General features: G+C 46.7%; 2 protein-coding genes and 1 pseudogene across 2 annotated transcripts; 2 read left to right on the plus strand and 1 right to left on the minus strand.

Moving 5' to 3' along the window:
• The first annotated feature begins 2650 nt into the window (after nt 1-2650).
• On the plus strand, nt 2651-5083 carry LOC106435010 (DNA-directed RNA polymerases I and III subunit rpac1). Its single transcript, XM_013875868.3, has 9 exons — nt 2651-3105; nt 3208-3399; nt 3488-3617; nt 3700-3780; nt 3844-4034; nt 4108-4203; nt 4294-4387; nt 4506-4658; nt 4739-5083. The coding sequence occupies exons 1-9, from the start codon at nt 2947-2949 to the stop codon at nt 4840-4842; spliced, it is 1200 nt and encodes a 399-aa protein (XP_013731322.1). The 5' UTR covers nt 2651-2946; the 3' UTR covers nt 4843-5083.
• A 732-nt stretch (nt 5084-5815) lies between these two features.
• Nucleotides 5816-6008, plus strand: LOC125581209 (annotated as a pseudogene).
• Nucleotides 6009-12694: 6686 nt separating this feature from the next.
• On the minus strand, nt 12695-14674 carry LOC125580967 (meiosis-specific protein ASY2-like). The gene is made up of 2 exons (XM_048746298.1): nt 13888-14674; nt 12695-13798 (listed from the first exon to the last, which is right to left on the minus strand). The coding sequence occupies exons 1-2, from the start codon at nt 14662-14664 to the stop codon at nt 12818-12820; spliced, it is 1758 nt and encodes a 585-aa protein (XP_048602255.1). The 5' UTR covers nt 14665-14674; the 3' UTR covers nt 12695-12817.
• Between the last annotated feature and the right edge of the window lie 952 nt (nt 14675-15626).

The raw sequence follows: 15626 nt of genomic DNA on the forward strand, positions 1-15626 counted from the left end.
CAAGTAAATCAAAGCAAAACATAAAACATAAAATCAGAATATCGAAATCTGGTTTCTTTAGTCAATGTATAAGCCGGCCTCACAATCCATATATTTCCACACGGCTTCCTTGGATTCCTCCTTATCATTTTTAGCCTCATTGGCTTCAGGAGGTCTCATCTCACTGTTTCGTTGCTCAATGTATCTTTTCTGAAGTTTTTCAAATCTGCTAATGGTATCTATAACTTTCTGCTCTCTTTGCTCAGTTGCCAATAGGCATGACAATAGGTCATTATAGGTGGTGAAACCCTTAGCCTTATGTGATAACAACATATCCTTTGGATGGAATGTGGAATAGGTTTTATATAGTAAATCCTCATTTGTTACCACTTCACCACATAGTTCAAGACTATAGGCGATTTTCATCAGAGCAGAATTATATTCGTCCACGGATTCAAAATCCTGGAACCTGAGAATCTTCCATTCATTCATGGCTTTTCACCATAATGCAATTGAGTATCTGGAATTTAGTTTTGTCCAAAGGTCACAAGGATCCTCAATATTTAAGTACTGATCTCTCAGATCCTCAGTGAGATGATAGCGCAAAATTGTTATGGCTCTATGCTTTTCACTTTCAATTGCATTATTGCCATCAATGATACATTTCCCGAGTCCTCTAGACTTCAGGGCAACTGAAGTGTTCATTACCCATTCTAGATAATTATCTCCAGAGAGATTTAGGGCAGCATAATCCGAAGGCTCAAATTTCGACATCTGAAACATATTATTAATCAGTTCAAGATGCAATCGAGTCAATAAAATCAATGCATACGGTTTCACAAGTCTCTCGACCAAACAATTAACTACTCGACCATGGTGCGAAAAAAACAAGTATGTGAGGTCTATATGATGCTTTAGGCCACACGACCTTATAAAATTGTGATGCAACAACCCTAGAGGTCGGATTTTATATCTGAATGCAATCAAAGCATCAAGCATAACAACAATCATATTCAGGCCGATTTTTAATCAATGTGAGACCAGGTCAATAATTCTTATGTTTTACTTTTCTTAAAACATTTAGTATGATCAAGCAATCAGAATAATAATGCAAGTATCATCAGATCATATTAGGATTTCAAGGCCCATTTTTCGGTTTGATTTTATCAATATCAAGCTTTACAAAAGAATTAAATCAGATCAATCAGTCAATTTTAGCAATTCTCTAGCAATCCTAGCACTAAAAGGAAAATTTTCCAGCAAGTAGAAAAAAAAATTTCAGGAAAAATGAAATTTTCTACTTTTAGCAAAAAGGAAATTCACAATTCTGGACAGATTATGGTTTTAATCAAAACTTTCAATTTTCCTAATCAGTTCATTCGATATTCAAACAATTAATCACAATATGGAAACTTGTTTATCAATCGATTTATGCAAAAAGGAAAATTAGGGTTTTCAGTAATTTAACAATTTTAAGATCAAATTTGATTCTAAACAGTTCTATTTACTCAAACAATCAACTATTTACTCAAACAATCATCAAAGATAATTCAAGGTTTTAATCTAGCAACCTAAACCTCAAATACATCAAAATCAATCAATCAAAACAGTCGGATCAATTTAGGTTTTTGATATTTCAGATTTTCAAAACATCATAAAAGAAACGGATCATATAATTTAGATTTAGGGTTTCAATGCCCTTTCTGATCAGTCAATTTTCTAGCAACCCTAACAGCCATTGATCTATCAACTTAACAGGAAAACAATCTAACCAAAACTTAGTTCCATATGTTAGGGTTCCTATTATCCTAGACTAGGGTTCTTCAAATTTTAATGGTTCAGATCTTTATCAATCAACCAAATTAGTGTAGGTTCTTTTAAGTTTCGATTTTTACCTTTAGAAACTTATGGAGTGTAGATTTGGACCACCAAAGAGAGAAGGAGGCCGTGAGCTGATCGTTCTTCGAGTCGGGTCGCGGACGAGCTGCTTGCTTGGTCGGATCACGAACAGGGAAGAAGGAGAACGTCTGGTTTACTTAATCACGTCTAGAAAGAGCTAACTTCAAGAGAGAGAGAGCTCGGATTTGGGTTAGGAAAACGATTAGGGTTCCTAAGCAAATCGGCGACGCGTACTGTAGCAGAGCGTGACGACGCGTCAGTGATCGGATCGACAAGCGGTTTGCAGCGTCTGATTCGTCTCGGCGAGAGCTTCAATTTGATATATTGCTCGTCGTCCGGATCCTCACGGTTTGGGAGAACGATCTCTTTGAAGTTCCGCCGAAATTAGGGTTTTGTGATATTCGGCTGAGTTTAAGGAATTTCGTGGGGGCTTAGGGTTAGAGGCTATCGTGCTGATAACGTGTTATAAAAGAGATGCTGTGAAAGCTTATTATTACTCATGACGAGAGGTCTATATTTATACAAGTATTAGATCGTCTTATTTAGACTGTCATAAGAGAAAAAGAAATCATATTTCTAATAGGAATAGGAAATAGTACTTATCCTAAATACATATGGAAAATGATAAACATCAAGTATAGATAAATGTAAACTCTCATTCGCCTAAGTCATTAGCGAATGGACCGGACGGTTTGGGCCTGGTCATCACCACTTGGTTTATAACAAAATAGAATTATTTCAACAAGAAGAAGGAAAAAAACGAACACGAGAACCCTCCTTCAAAAGGATTACACACGTGTCGATAAACCTAGCTAACTTCTTCCCCCTCCTTTGTCGCTCTTCGATTCTCATCTCACAGGCCGCCGTTTTAACCTTTTTCGAGTTTTGCCTACTGTTTTTTTTGTTGTTGGTGAGAAACGGGAAAACAAATAAAGAAGAGCCGAAGAATTATAAAAAACAAGAGATTGGTCAGAACTCAGACTAGAAGAAGGCATCTAGAAGCCGCAAATTCATCTCCCACTCCTCATTGAAACCCTAAAACTTCGGAATTGCACACTCTCAGAACAGATGACTACCAAAGGAGAAAAGAGGATAGTGAGCGAAGAAGACAAGATATTCGCCAAGAATTTCAACATAATGGATCACCCCGACATCCCTACCGGACTTCCTCCGCATCTGCAACTCCAGCGAACTCGTGTCCTCTGTAAAAACGACGCTCCTATTCATGTCTCTCTCTCTCTTTTTACTTTACTTTCAAAAAGCTTTGCTTTTTTCTTTCATTGAGTTGGGTTTGGTCTCTCTTTAATCTTTGTGTGCGTGTTCCCGTAGACGGCGAGTGTCAGTTACTCGGGTGCCTATAACGCCGTGGGAGTGGACAACAGTGTGAAACTTGAAAACTTCTCTGAGAATTTCAAAGTTGATGTCATTGAAATTTCAAAAGATGGCATGGAATTGACATTTGATATGATCGGTATAGATGCAGCAATCGCCAATGCCTTCAGAAGGATCCTTCTAGCTGAGGTCTCTCTGTCAAAATTAACCTCTCTGGATCTTTGATTCTTTAGTCTTTTTTTTGTTTTTAAGGTGTTTCCTTTTGTTCTTGCTGCAGCTTCCTACGATGGCTTTTGAAAAAGTGTTTATAGCAAACAACACATCTATTGTTCAAGATGAAGTTCTTGCTCAGAGGATGGGTCTTGTTCCTATTGCTGCAGACCCCAAGCTCTTCGAGTACTTATCTGGTACGACAGACATTATGTGGCATTTGATTCTTTATTTGTAAGCAATTATATTTGTTTAATTACTTTATCTCTGTGTCCGTAGAGAACGACCAGCCAAATGAAAAGAACACCATTGTCTTCAAACTCCATGCGAAATGTGCAAAAGGTGAAGGACGTAAGAAAGGTAATATTGTTTTCTATCAGAAAGGTTCATAATTGGTAGCTTCTCATGAATCTTTTCTTGTAGTTTTGACGGAGCAGTTGATTTGGTTACCTAATGGAAGTGCGTTGGTTAAAGAATCAGGAGATTCGAACTCAAAGCCAAAAACTTACACTTCCTTCAGCCGCAGCCAAAAAGAGTCCTTCCCGGAATTCGCTGATAATCCTATCACTCCGAGCTATCCTGACATACTGATCGCAAAGCTCGGCCCTGGTCAGGTACTGTTTTATATATCTTTAGGAATTTACTTGCAATGAGAGATGAATCAAACACTTGTAAAACTTTATGTAGGAGATTGAGCTGGAGGCTCATGCGGTTAAGGGCATTGGTAAAACACATGCAAAGTGGTCACCGGTAGCCACGGCTTGGTATCGAATGCTTCCTGAGGTGACAAATTTATAACTTCAGCTTCATTCAGTCTTGCCTCCTGATCCTAGTCTTTTCTTGTAATGATTCTTGTTTGGTAATATCTTGTAGGTTATTCTACTAGGGGAAGTTGAGGATGAAGATGCTGAACGACTAGTAAAAGCCTGCCCGGAGAATGTTTTTGACATTGAAGACATGGGCAATGGTAAAAGTAAAATCCTTCCTTTAAACAATAGGAGAGGATGATGACTTTGGCTGCAACCACTATCTCTCACTCTCTGCTGTTGGATTATCCTAACTGACTTTGCGGAAATGGAACACAGGTAGGAAGAGGGCAACAGTAGCACGGCCACGTGATTGCACGTTGTGTAGGCAATGCGTGAGGCAAAATTATGGAGAGGAAGTAAACAAAGGAGTAGAAGAAAAAGAATGGATAGAGAATGTGTCTCTTCGACGTGTCAAGAACCATTTTATATGTAAGCAAAAAAAAAATGCTCTTCATTTCATGATCTGTCTGAAAGAAAAATGTGATTGAGTTTGTGTATGTTTGTTTCAGTTAAGATTGAGTCTACTGGATCATTGCCTCCGGATGTTCTCTTCACTGAAGCTGTCAAGATATTGGAAGATAAATGTGAACGTGTTATCGCTAACCTCTCCTGAAAGAAGATTGATTGGTTTAGTACTTTAGTTCTCTACTGGCATGGTTCCGGTTTAGTTCGGTTTTGGGTTTTGCATCAAATCTTCTCCTTGATTTCAATACTAAGAACATTGAAATGTTCATGTTGCATCAGTTCGTTTGAGTCTAACTAGGTTCACCAAATTGAAACTTTGTTTCGGTTTTCTACGAGCTTATGTAGAATTGAACCGTTAAATTCAGAACGATATAAATTTCTTGCTCCAATTTGGTTTCTTTCTGAATTGAACGTTGGCTATAAGAAGCCGAGTAACTAGATGATACGTTTTACTGTATCAAACTTGTAGAACAGAGATTAAAGAGAAATACTGATTATATTTAATACGATAAGTTTTTACAGGTTTGAGAGAAATTGTACTCTCCATGAACATGATTTGATCAAGCCTGTCATGGCATAACAGGACAAACTTGTCTAAACCAACAAGTCCTATACATTAAGTTATTTACAACGGTGTCTCTAGCTTTCCCAGGAGGTCAGGGAGATTGAGATAGTCTAGAGATGGAAGAGGGAAGTGCTTCCTAAAAGCATCCTCCACCTCAATCATCCACATAGAAACCCATTAAATTAGATCAATCATTTCACAATCAACTAGTGTTTCGCCAGGTTCTCTGTTAAATTCACACATTATGAACACTTTCACCTGAGTAAGAACGTACATCACCCTTTTTTCCCTTTAGTTCGATTGAGAGAAGTGAAACGAAGACGCAGAAGAACCAACCTTACCTATCTCATGTGATGGATTTACGAAGCACGGCTGAAAAGAGAAAACGGCTTGCAATACATTAAGATAAAAACTAAAGGATGACGTATAAGGCATTAATGCGTTGAGTTTAAATACGGCGGAGTATTGGATATGTGAAGTTATTTATTTCCTCCCACATCGCTGGTTTACAAGCAAGCCGTAATGTTTATATAGCGAAGAGAAGAAGAGAGAGGTCACGACCTTACTTGAACAGGATCTGTTCTATAGGCTCGTACCTCTGTATCCTTGATTTCTAAGGAGACAGGCCCCCAAAACCTGGTTGATGAATCATACCCGTGCGATCTGAGTGTGATTAACGGTTAGGACTGTGTAGAGGATGGATTTAATCATCCCGCAAGGCCCAAAGAATAGAAGGCCTGGCCCAGACCAAGGAAAGCGATGGCTCGAATAATCGGCTTAATTCGGTTGGTTACTCGGCTTGTCTCTACAGTATCTCGAGTCGAGCGACGCCGACCAAGAGGCATCCGGCTCAGCGACCGCTCGGATGGATGCGGGCCTCTCGGCCCAATAAGGAAGGCCCACGAAGACGACTTAAGCTAGGTCAAGAACGACACATCAGAGGACTATATAAGGGGAAGGAACAGAAACGAGAAGGGGATCCGAAATCATCTGACTAACACTTGGCGGCTAGATTAGGGTTTTCACCTTTGCTTCATCTTGCCGTTATTTGTACTTTTCCGGTAGCTCTTCGAGTTGCCGGCTTCTCTTCTGTCGCATTCTCTTTACATCTCTTGTAACCGATTGAACGTCTCCTCCGACCATAATAAAACGTCTTTGTTAAACCCACATCCTTTTATTACCGTTTTCCGATCAAACAGTTGGCGCCCACCGTGGGGCCTTTTTAGCAAAGTAACGTTAGTACTATGGTTGTCAGCAACGACAGTTCTTCGTCTGGCGAGGAGCGCGAAGCCCTCGAGGTGATGCCGGCTCCCGAGGTAACACCTACGCCTACACCAGTAACTCCGCTACCCCCTCCTGCGTCCATGGAAACCATCCTGGCACGCCTCGCCCTGCAAGAAGCGGCGCAGAAGGCGGCGGTCGACCAAATCACAGCGATAGCAAAAATACTCGCCCCTATCGCTGCAAACGCCGAAGCTTCAACGGCGCAGTACCGTCGACACCTGTTCGCCACTGAACGAACCACCAACATAGCACCTGCGCGGGATAACAATTACCAGAGCATCGGTAACAGCAACCAGAGCGCCGGTAACGACATCAACGCAGACACCGCAAGCGAGCTAGCCGCGTTGAAACAGTCGGTCCTCGACATCAACTCAAAGATCCACCAGGTGACGACCTCGGCGCCCCAAATCGAGCACGTACTCGCGGAATCTCTTCGCACACCCTTCACGCAAAGGGTCACCGGCGTACGGCTCCAGAAGATGGAGAAACTTCGTCTTCCAACCTTCAAGGGTCTCTCCGACCCTTCTACTCATGTTACGTCCTTCAACATAGCGATGCGACGCGCAAATCTGACCGACGAAGACAAAGACGCCGGCTTTTGCCAACTCTTTGTCGAAACCCTAGAGGGACCGGCCCTTACTTGGTTCACAGGCCTCAGAGAAAACTCCGTCGATTGTTTCCACGACCTCTCGACGGCCTTCCTGAAGAATTATATCATGTTCACCAACCAAGAAACGACCGTGTCCGACCTGTGGAACCTCACTCATACCAGCGGCCAAAGCCTCCGCGACTTCATGGAAAAGTTCAAGGCTATCGTCTCGAAAGTTGATATTCCTGATCCTATCGCTGTCGAGTCTCTGATGAATACCTTGCACGTTGACTCCACATTCCGTCAGGATCTCTACCGATACCCGACGAAATCTGTGTCTGACGCCATCGCTCGCTCAAACAACTTCATCCGCATGGAAGAAGACACAAGAGCAAAGTTTGCAAAAGAAGCAGCAGCGAAACAGCGACCCGCCCGAACAAACGACACCCGCCCTGAGCCCCGCCAGCACTCCTCCGGTGGAAACACCACTCAGAAGCGAGGCTACGTTAGCTCGGTCGACGACGAGGAATCGCCAAAGACAGCAGCCGTCACTCGAGAGAAAGCCTGGAACCACTGGGATCGAGACTCCGCCTCGAAGCAAACAAAGTCGTCCGAACCAGCGAGTTCAAACTCTGAGGAGCCAAAGAAATGGTGCCTCTACCACAAAAGGGATTCCCATGATACGAAAGAGTGCAAAGTCCTCATCGGGCAATTTTTCGACGGAATTACCAACGGGACAATTCAAATGCCCACCTCTCCAACGACACCGAAAAACACCAAAAGTTGGAGTAAGAACAAGGAGAAGAAGGCACAGAAGTCTCAGCAGAACACGGCCCCTAGCGAGGAAAGAGCGAGCCCTGAGCGCACTACTGTCAACAACGTCGGCCCCGCCAACGACTCATCAGAAGACGAACATCCGCGTCGCCGGCGACGAGTGGAAGTCATACTCTCTCGCCCTTGTGACTCTTCTGACGACGACTCCTCGACAATGCAATCAGATTTACGCGACAAACTGAACAGCAAAGTCGAGCAATCTCTCACTTCCCCGACAACAGATAAAGACCTGCGCGCACTATTGAAGCGAAAGAGCGCTACAAACGAACACGTGGGAAGCGCCGACCTCCGCACAACCATCTCAAAATTTAGCGCCAGGAGAATAGGTGAAGACGGCGACCTTCGCGACCAGCTCAATTCAAAGGCCGATGACCTGCGAATCCAACTAAACCGTTCGAAGAAGTCCGATCTGCGACGACGTCTCGAGTCAAAAAAGAAAAAGCCCGCGGAAGCTCCTCAGTTCGAGAACACAACCGACGATTTAAGGAAGCAACTCGAATCATTGCGAGCTACCCGCACGCCAAACATTAGCGTCATAATGGGAGGATCGCCTCCTTGCGGCGATTCAGTTCGAGCCGTCAAAGACTATAAGCGACAAGCCACCACTTCCAAGAAGTGGCCACTTCCAGTCGAAAATGATCACCAGATCACTTTTTCGGCATGTGGATACCCTCGATAAAATGGGAGTCGATTTAAGAGATATGAAGCCTTCCTCTCGCACACTCACCGGCTTCAACGGAGCCTCGGAGCAAATGATCGGAACAATTCGTCTCCCAGTATACGCAGGTGGTATAACCCGTACCGTCAAGTTCTCCGTCATCCGAGCCAAAGCACCATACAATGCCATCCTCGGAACACCATGGTTGCATTCCATGAAAGCCGTTCCCTCGACGTACCATCAATGCGTCAAGTTTCCCGGCAAAGACGGAAAAACACAGACGATACGGGGAGATCAACAAGCCGCGAGAGAACTGCTGATTGCAACTGTAAAGATGCAGCAACAGGCTTCCCTCGTCAACTCCGTCAGCAAACCACTCCACAAGATATACCCCCAGAAAGAGGAAGTTCGAGAAGTCGCAATTGATGAATCCGACCTAACAAAAATCATCCGAGTGGGCGTATACCTGTCCGACGACTTATGTTCAAAGATCATCTCTTTCATCAAAGACAACGCTTCAACGTTCGCCTGGAAGACCTCCGACATGAAGGGGATCGACCCCGCAGTTACATCCCATGAACTGCACGTCGACCCCACGTTCAAACCCATCCGACAGAAGCGACGCAAACTCGGTCCGGAAAGATCTAAAGCAGTGAACGACGAAGTCGACAGGCTCCTCGACGCGGGTTTTATTACAGAAGTCCGATACCCCGAGTGGTTAGCCAACCCGGTCGTCGTCAAGAAGAAGAACGGCAAATGGCGCATATGCGTCGATTTCACGGACCTCAACAAGGCGTGCCCAAAGGATAGTTACCCACTCCCTCACATCGATCGTCTCGTCGAGTCAACCGCTGGCAACGAACTCTTAACCTTCATGGACGCTTTCTCAGGCTACAACCAGATCCTGATGCATCCCGACGATCGCGAGAAGACGGCATTCATCACCGACAGAGGGACCTATTGCTACAAGGTGATGCCCTTCGGGCTAAAGAACGCCGGTGCGACCTACCAGCGACTCGTTAATCGAATGTTCGCTGACCAACTTGGCAATACCATGGAAGTGTATATCGACGATATGCTAGTCAAATCACTCAAGGCCGACGACCACCTCAATAACTTGCGCGACTGCTTCAAGATCTTGAACGACTATGGGATGAAGCTCAACCCGGCCAAATGTACCTTCGGTGTCACTTCCGGAGAATTCCTCGGCTACATCGTTACTCAGCGAGGAATAGAAGCCAACCCCAAGCAGATCTCAGCGATTCTCGACCTTCCAGGCCCGAAAAACAGCCGCGAAGTGCAGCGACTAACGGGACGCATCGCAGCTCTCAACAGGTTCATCTCGCGATCGACCGACAAGTGTCTTCCCTTCTACGAGCTACTAAGGGGAAACAAAAGGTTCCTCTGGGATGAAAAATGCGAGGAGGCGTTCAATCAACTCAAGCATTATCTCACGACCCCACCCGTTCTATCAAAGCCAGAAGCCGGCGACACACTGTCTCTCTACATCGCCGTTACATCCTCCGCCGTCAGCAGCGTATTAATTCGAGAAGACAGGGGAGAACAAAAACCAATCTTTTACACAAGTAAAAGAATGACAGAGCCCGAGACGAGATATCCAACACTAGAAAAAATGGCCCTGGCCGTCGTCACCTCGGCAAGAAAATTGCGACCCTACTTCCAGTCGCACACGATCGAAGTACTGTCCAACCAACCACTCAGAACGGTTCTGCAGAATACCAACCAATCGGGACGGTTGACCAAATGGGCGATGGAGCTAAGCGAACATGATATCGTTTACAAAAATCGAACAGCAGCAAAGTCACAAGTCCTTGCCGACTTCTTGATCGAATTGACGCCAGAGCTGGAACAAGACCTCATCCTACCAAACGTAAACTGGATCCTCCACGTCGACGGGTCATCCACGAGTAAAGGATCAGGAGCAGGAGTGCAATTGCAATCACCAACAGGAGAACTAATCCGGCAGTCGTTCAGCTTCGGCTTCGCGGCATCAAACAACGAAGCTGAGTACGAATCCCTCGTCGCGGGGCTCCGTCTCGCCAAGGCGGTGAAAGCAAAGCGAATCAGCGCTTACTGCGATTCTCAACTCGTCGTAAGCCAGTACCTCGGTGATTACGACGTCCGCAACGACAGGATGGACGCCTACCTCAAACTCGTCCAAGACCTCACGCGAGACTTCGAGTTCTTCGAACTCACGAAGGTTCCTCGCGGAGAAAATGTTTGTGCCGACGCCCTCGCCGCTCTGGGAAGCAAGTTACACGACCAGGTCAAAAGGAGCAGCAGGCAACCACTCGGGCGGGCGAGCTCTCGCACTAAAAGTTAAAAACCTCGGATTCTACTGGCCAACCATGAATGCCGATTGCGAGACATACGCGCGCAAGTGCGATAAGTGCCAGCGCCACGCCAAAACCATACACAGCCCAACGGAGTTTCTCCACACCTTGACTGCTCCATATCCATTTATGAGATGGGGAATGGACATCATTGGTCCAATGCCGGCATCTCGACAAAAGAAGTTCATCCTGGTCCTCACTGACTACTTCACCAAATGGGTTGAAGCCGAAGCCTATGCCAGCATAACCGACAAGGAGGTACAACACTTCGTCTGGAAGAACATAATCTGCCGACACGGGCTCCCATACGAGATAATCACGGACAATGGTTCGCAATTCATCTCGCATCACTTCAAGGGCTTCTGCGACAGATGGCGCATACGACTCAACATGTCGACGCCGAGAAACCCGCAAAGTAATGGTCAAGCCGAATCGACGAACAAGACCATCATCGACGGTCTGAAGAAACGACTCGACTTAAAGAAAGGATGCTGGGCAGACGAACTAGATGGTGTCCTGTGGTCCCATAGAACCACTCCTCGCGGAGCGACGAAAACTACGCCCTTCTCAATGGCCTACGGCATCGAGGCGATGGCTCCCGCAGAAGTGAACGTGACGAGCCTACGCCGGTCGCGAATGCCACAGAACGCTGAAATCAACCGCGACATGCTCCTAGATGCACTCGACGATATCGAGGAAAAGCGCGACCAAGCGCTACTCCGCATCCAGAATTACCAGCATCAAATCGAGAGCTATTACAACAAAAAGGTCAAGTCGCGCCCTCTCGAAATGGGCAACCTCGTCTTAAGAAAGGTCTTCGAAAACACTAAGGAGTGGAAGGCCGGCAAGCTCGGAGCCAACTGGGAGGGACCATACAAGATAGTCGAAGTCATCAAACCAGGAGTATACCGCCTCGAGACTTCGACAGGCGAAGCAGTACCGAGAGCCTGGAACTCCAAACATCTCCGCCTTTTCCACCCTTAGCCTGGAAACACAAACCCGAGTGAATGCGCCACAAAGGCCACTTTCACTCGCAATCTACTAATCGAGTAAAAGCGCCATAAAGGCCGCTTTTACCCCAAAAAAAAAAAAAAAAAAAAAAAAAAAAAAAAAAATCGAGTGAATGCGCCACAAAGGCCACTTTCACTCGCAATCTAAGAACTACGAATGGCTTGATTCCCGCAAAGGGATACGTAGGCAGCCCAAAGAAAAAGGGTCCAGCCGAAATAAAAAAAATATATAAAAAACCTCCCCGAGGAATCGATCTCCGAAGCAGACGATCACTTAAGCGATGCCTACTCGAGCACGCCCCGGCTCCTCGAACAAACGTATCGGCACTCGCATCCCACGATTGAATACGTCCTGATCAGACATGTATTCACGGGATCGACCGCGTTGCGACCTAAACCAACACGGCCGAGACAATGACTCCGATTCATCCTATAATTAACTAAGTAAGGTCTGGCCAACCAAACGCTTGAAAATTACATTGGGATCGACTCGGAACCGTCAAAGTCGAAAACTCTTAATTAACAATTTAAACTCAAAATGGCAAACGGTCGCGACTCAAAGAGGTCAATCGAGACAAAGTCATAACAAGTTTAAAATTATAATGATTCGACATCTCGAACAACATTTACACCGAACAAGCAGAGTCACTTCAAATCTTGAGAAGTCACGATTTTGATAGACAAATCTAAAGTAAATCAGTCCAAATCACCAAAAGAGTTCGAGATAGCGAGAAAACAGCAAAACAAAAGCCTCGAGGGCAAAGGTTCAAAAAAAAAACTACAACAATGAGTCATATAAGACTCAAAAGAAAACAACATACAAGAGACGCTAATCCTCTCGGTCGCTCTCACGATCGTTGAGGGCAGAAAGCTCCGAAGCCCTGACACTCGACTCGCGAGCAACCTCCTCATTACCTCGACGAGACCCTTCAGCCGAAGTATCCGAGAGCACGAGGACAGGACCACCGTCTTCAGCAGCATTGGTCCCCCGATTAGGCGTCTCCCCCTCAAACGCAGCCGAAGAACCCTCTACAAAAGGCGTCGGCTCGTCGCGGCGCCCGTCGATTGGATCAGAGGGCGGAGTAACAAGATTTGCTGCGGTCTCTGGGTCGATCAGACCGACATTGGACCCGTAGGGATCAAGACTCGCCAAAATACGAGCATCCACAAACTGGGAATCCAATATAAGAGGAGAAAGCGTGAGATCCACCTCGGGTATCTCACCAACCTCGAGCTCCTCGGCCTCCTGCTCGTATTTTTTCTCTTGCTCCGCGAAAAGATCGATCGTGGCTTGCAGGATGTCGCTCCCAGCCCTCTTCAAGGCTTCGAGGCATTTTCTGGTCCCAAAAGCTTGGCTATGAAGCAACCGAGCCTTGTCGTAAAGGCTTCGACGTTCCTCTCGGGAGCGAATCCTGGCGAAGCGACGGTTAGCCTTTGCAGACATCTCGGCCTCAACCCTTCCTCGTTCCTTTGTCACTTCCAAGATCCTGGAATCTCTAAGGCGCTTCATCTCTCTTTCATGAGATGCAGCGAGCGAAGCTTTCTCGCCCTCGAGCTCAGCGTTCTTCTGCTCGAGTTCATGGATAATCCCGCGAGATGCCACCAAGTCGGCCTTGAGTTCGTCCCTTCGAGCCATCGCACGAGTGACCATCCCGTTGAGCCTCTCGACGTTAGCCTTTGATGTACTCAGCTGACGAGCAGAAGCTTCCTCCTTCTCCGCGTGTTCCTTCTTGGCCAGCTCAAGTTCAGTCGAGACTCCTTTCAGGGCAGTGTCGTACTTATCAATCACGACGTTCATCGCGCCGTCTCCCTAGACGAACAAGAAGATAAAAATCATAAGAGAAAGAGAAAGAGACAACAAGTAATGCAACAAGAAGGGGAAGAGGTCGAAGTGTTTACCAGCAGCTTTGCCCTCGCAGCCTCCTCGTATTCATCCCCGAAGATGAGGTCCCTCACGGCAGGAAGGGATTTTGCCCTCCCTCTAAGCTGACGAAGAAGCTCCCCGCACTTCTCGGGAACGTACGCCAGAGGGGCCGGCCCCTCGTAGTGGAAAGAGACCTTATCCGGAAAGTTAATCCCGGGAGCCCTCCTCAAGATAGCAGAGCCGCGAGGAGACGTGCCGGTCTGAACGGCCCCCGCCCCAGTGATAGCCGGAGTCTCCTCGCTAGGAAGCGTCAGAACAGGAGATCGCACGTCATCGTCGATCTCGTCGTTGTGCCTTCTCACCAAAAGCGGCGACTCACCACTATCTTCGTCGGAACCGTCCGGGATGGCGGCGTTAAGGGAAGCCTCAGATCCATCTGCTTCCCTCGCATCATCTCGCTCTCTCGAGACTTCGGCCTCAGAAACCTCCTCTTCAGGCCGAGTTTCTTCGTCTTCCTCCTCAGTACCAGTCGGCTCCTCGGGGCCCTCCGATTGAGCCTCAACAGACCTCTTGGTCTTCTTCCTCTTCTTCTTCTTCTTCTGAAGATCACCGGAAGGGGGGACGCCGCTCGCCTCCTCGGCGTTCTCCTCGGCTTCCGAGACACCCCTCTTCCTCTTCCTACTTTTCTTCGCAGTCGCAGCACCGGAAGGAGGAACCTCGCTAGCGCGAGGGACAGCCGTCGAGGGCCCGCCCCCGCTAGTCAGTCCTAGTTGAACGGCAAGCATCGCGCTCAAGTCTGGAAGAGTTCCCATTCTCTTTGCCTCGTTGACTTGTTTCTGGATATCTCTCGGAAAAATTTCCAGCCTCTTCGCGCGAATAGGAAGAACTGTTGGAAGATCTGACCTCCACCCTCCTGAAAACACAAGGCAGAGAGGTTAGCACGCGACAAGCAAGCCATACGGCCAAAAAAAAATATATACAAGAAACGGCGAGAGAACGCACTTCGAGCAATCCGATCTTTAAGCTCGTAGGTCTTCTCGACGGTGATCTCAGACCAACGGTAGATTCTAAGCAAAGCGACGGCTTGAACGCTCTTCAAGAAATCTTCGGGATAGACGGGGGACGTAGGATGGCCAACTGCGAACAAAAGAAAAGGAGAATCTCATTAGGAACAACAAAGTCAGACGTAGTTCGCGACAAGGTACTCTACCACAGGATCGATTCCAAAGAACCCGATAGTCCTCCTGAGGAGGCTCCTCGAAAGCCGAGACGTCGGATTTAAGAAAGAAGTAAGAGCGCTGCCAATTCTGCGTCTTGTTCGGATGACCGGCGCATACATTACAGTTTGGTCGCATTTTCACCGAGTAGGTTCCGTCCTTCATATCGGTTATCGAGGTCATCTCCTCGAAAGATCTGACGCTCATCGGCATATCGATCTGCTCCGCTAAAATCGATAAGGTGACGGCCAGTCGCAACGAGCCGTTCAACAGTTGGCTAATCGCGATGTCTCGCCGCCTAGCGTACGCAGTGATCAGTCGCGGGATCGGGAACCAACAGCGAGTGTCCTCCTGGAAGTAAGACTCGTATACCGTCTGATATCCGATCGGAGGAGACCAAGGTCTCTGCTCTTTCGTGGGGATAAGGAAAGTTACGCCCGTAGCGCCCTTGGATCGAAGAACCTTCTTCACGCTCCTCGGGGTAGATTTAGTCTCTTCTACACCCTCCCAGTCTTGACCAGCCACGAAGGCAGGGCGAAGCAAGTTGGGTAGAAGCC

This window comes from Brassica napus, chromosome C1 (genome assembly GCF_020379485.1).
Source record: "Brassica napus cultivar Da-Ae chromosome C1, Da-Ae, whole genome shotgun sequence".
In the NCBI taxonomy this organism is placed as follows: Eukaryota; Viridiplantae; Streptophyta; class Magnoliopsida; order Brassicales; family Brassicaceae; genus Brassica; species Brassica napus.

Excerpts from the sequence above, each read along its gene's own strand:
- LOC125580967 (XM_048746298.1), bottom strand. The coding sequence starts at position 14,664 with ATGGGAACTCTTCCAGACTTGAGCGCGATGCTTGCCGTTCAACTAGGA. Across the intron at positions 13,799-13,887 it reads CTGCGAGGGCAAAGCTGCTG|GGAGACGGCGCGATGAACGT; the intron begins GTAAACACTTCG and ends TTGTTCGTCTAG.
- LOC106435010 (XM_013875868.3), top strand. The coding sequence starts at position 2,947 with ATGACTACCAAAGGAGAAAAGAGGATAGTGAGCGAAGAAGACAAGATA. Across the intron at positions 3,106-3,207 it reads AAAACGACGCTCCTATTCAT|ACGGCGAGTGTCAGTTACTC; the intron begins GTCTCTCTCTCT and ends GTGTTCCCGTAG. Across the intron at positions 3,618-3,699 it reads GCTCTTCGAGTACTTATCTG|AGAACGACCAGCCAAATGAA; the intron begins GTACGACAGACA and ends CTGTGTCCGTAG.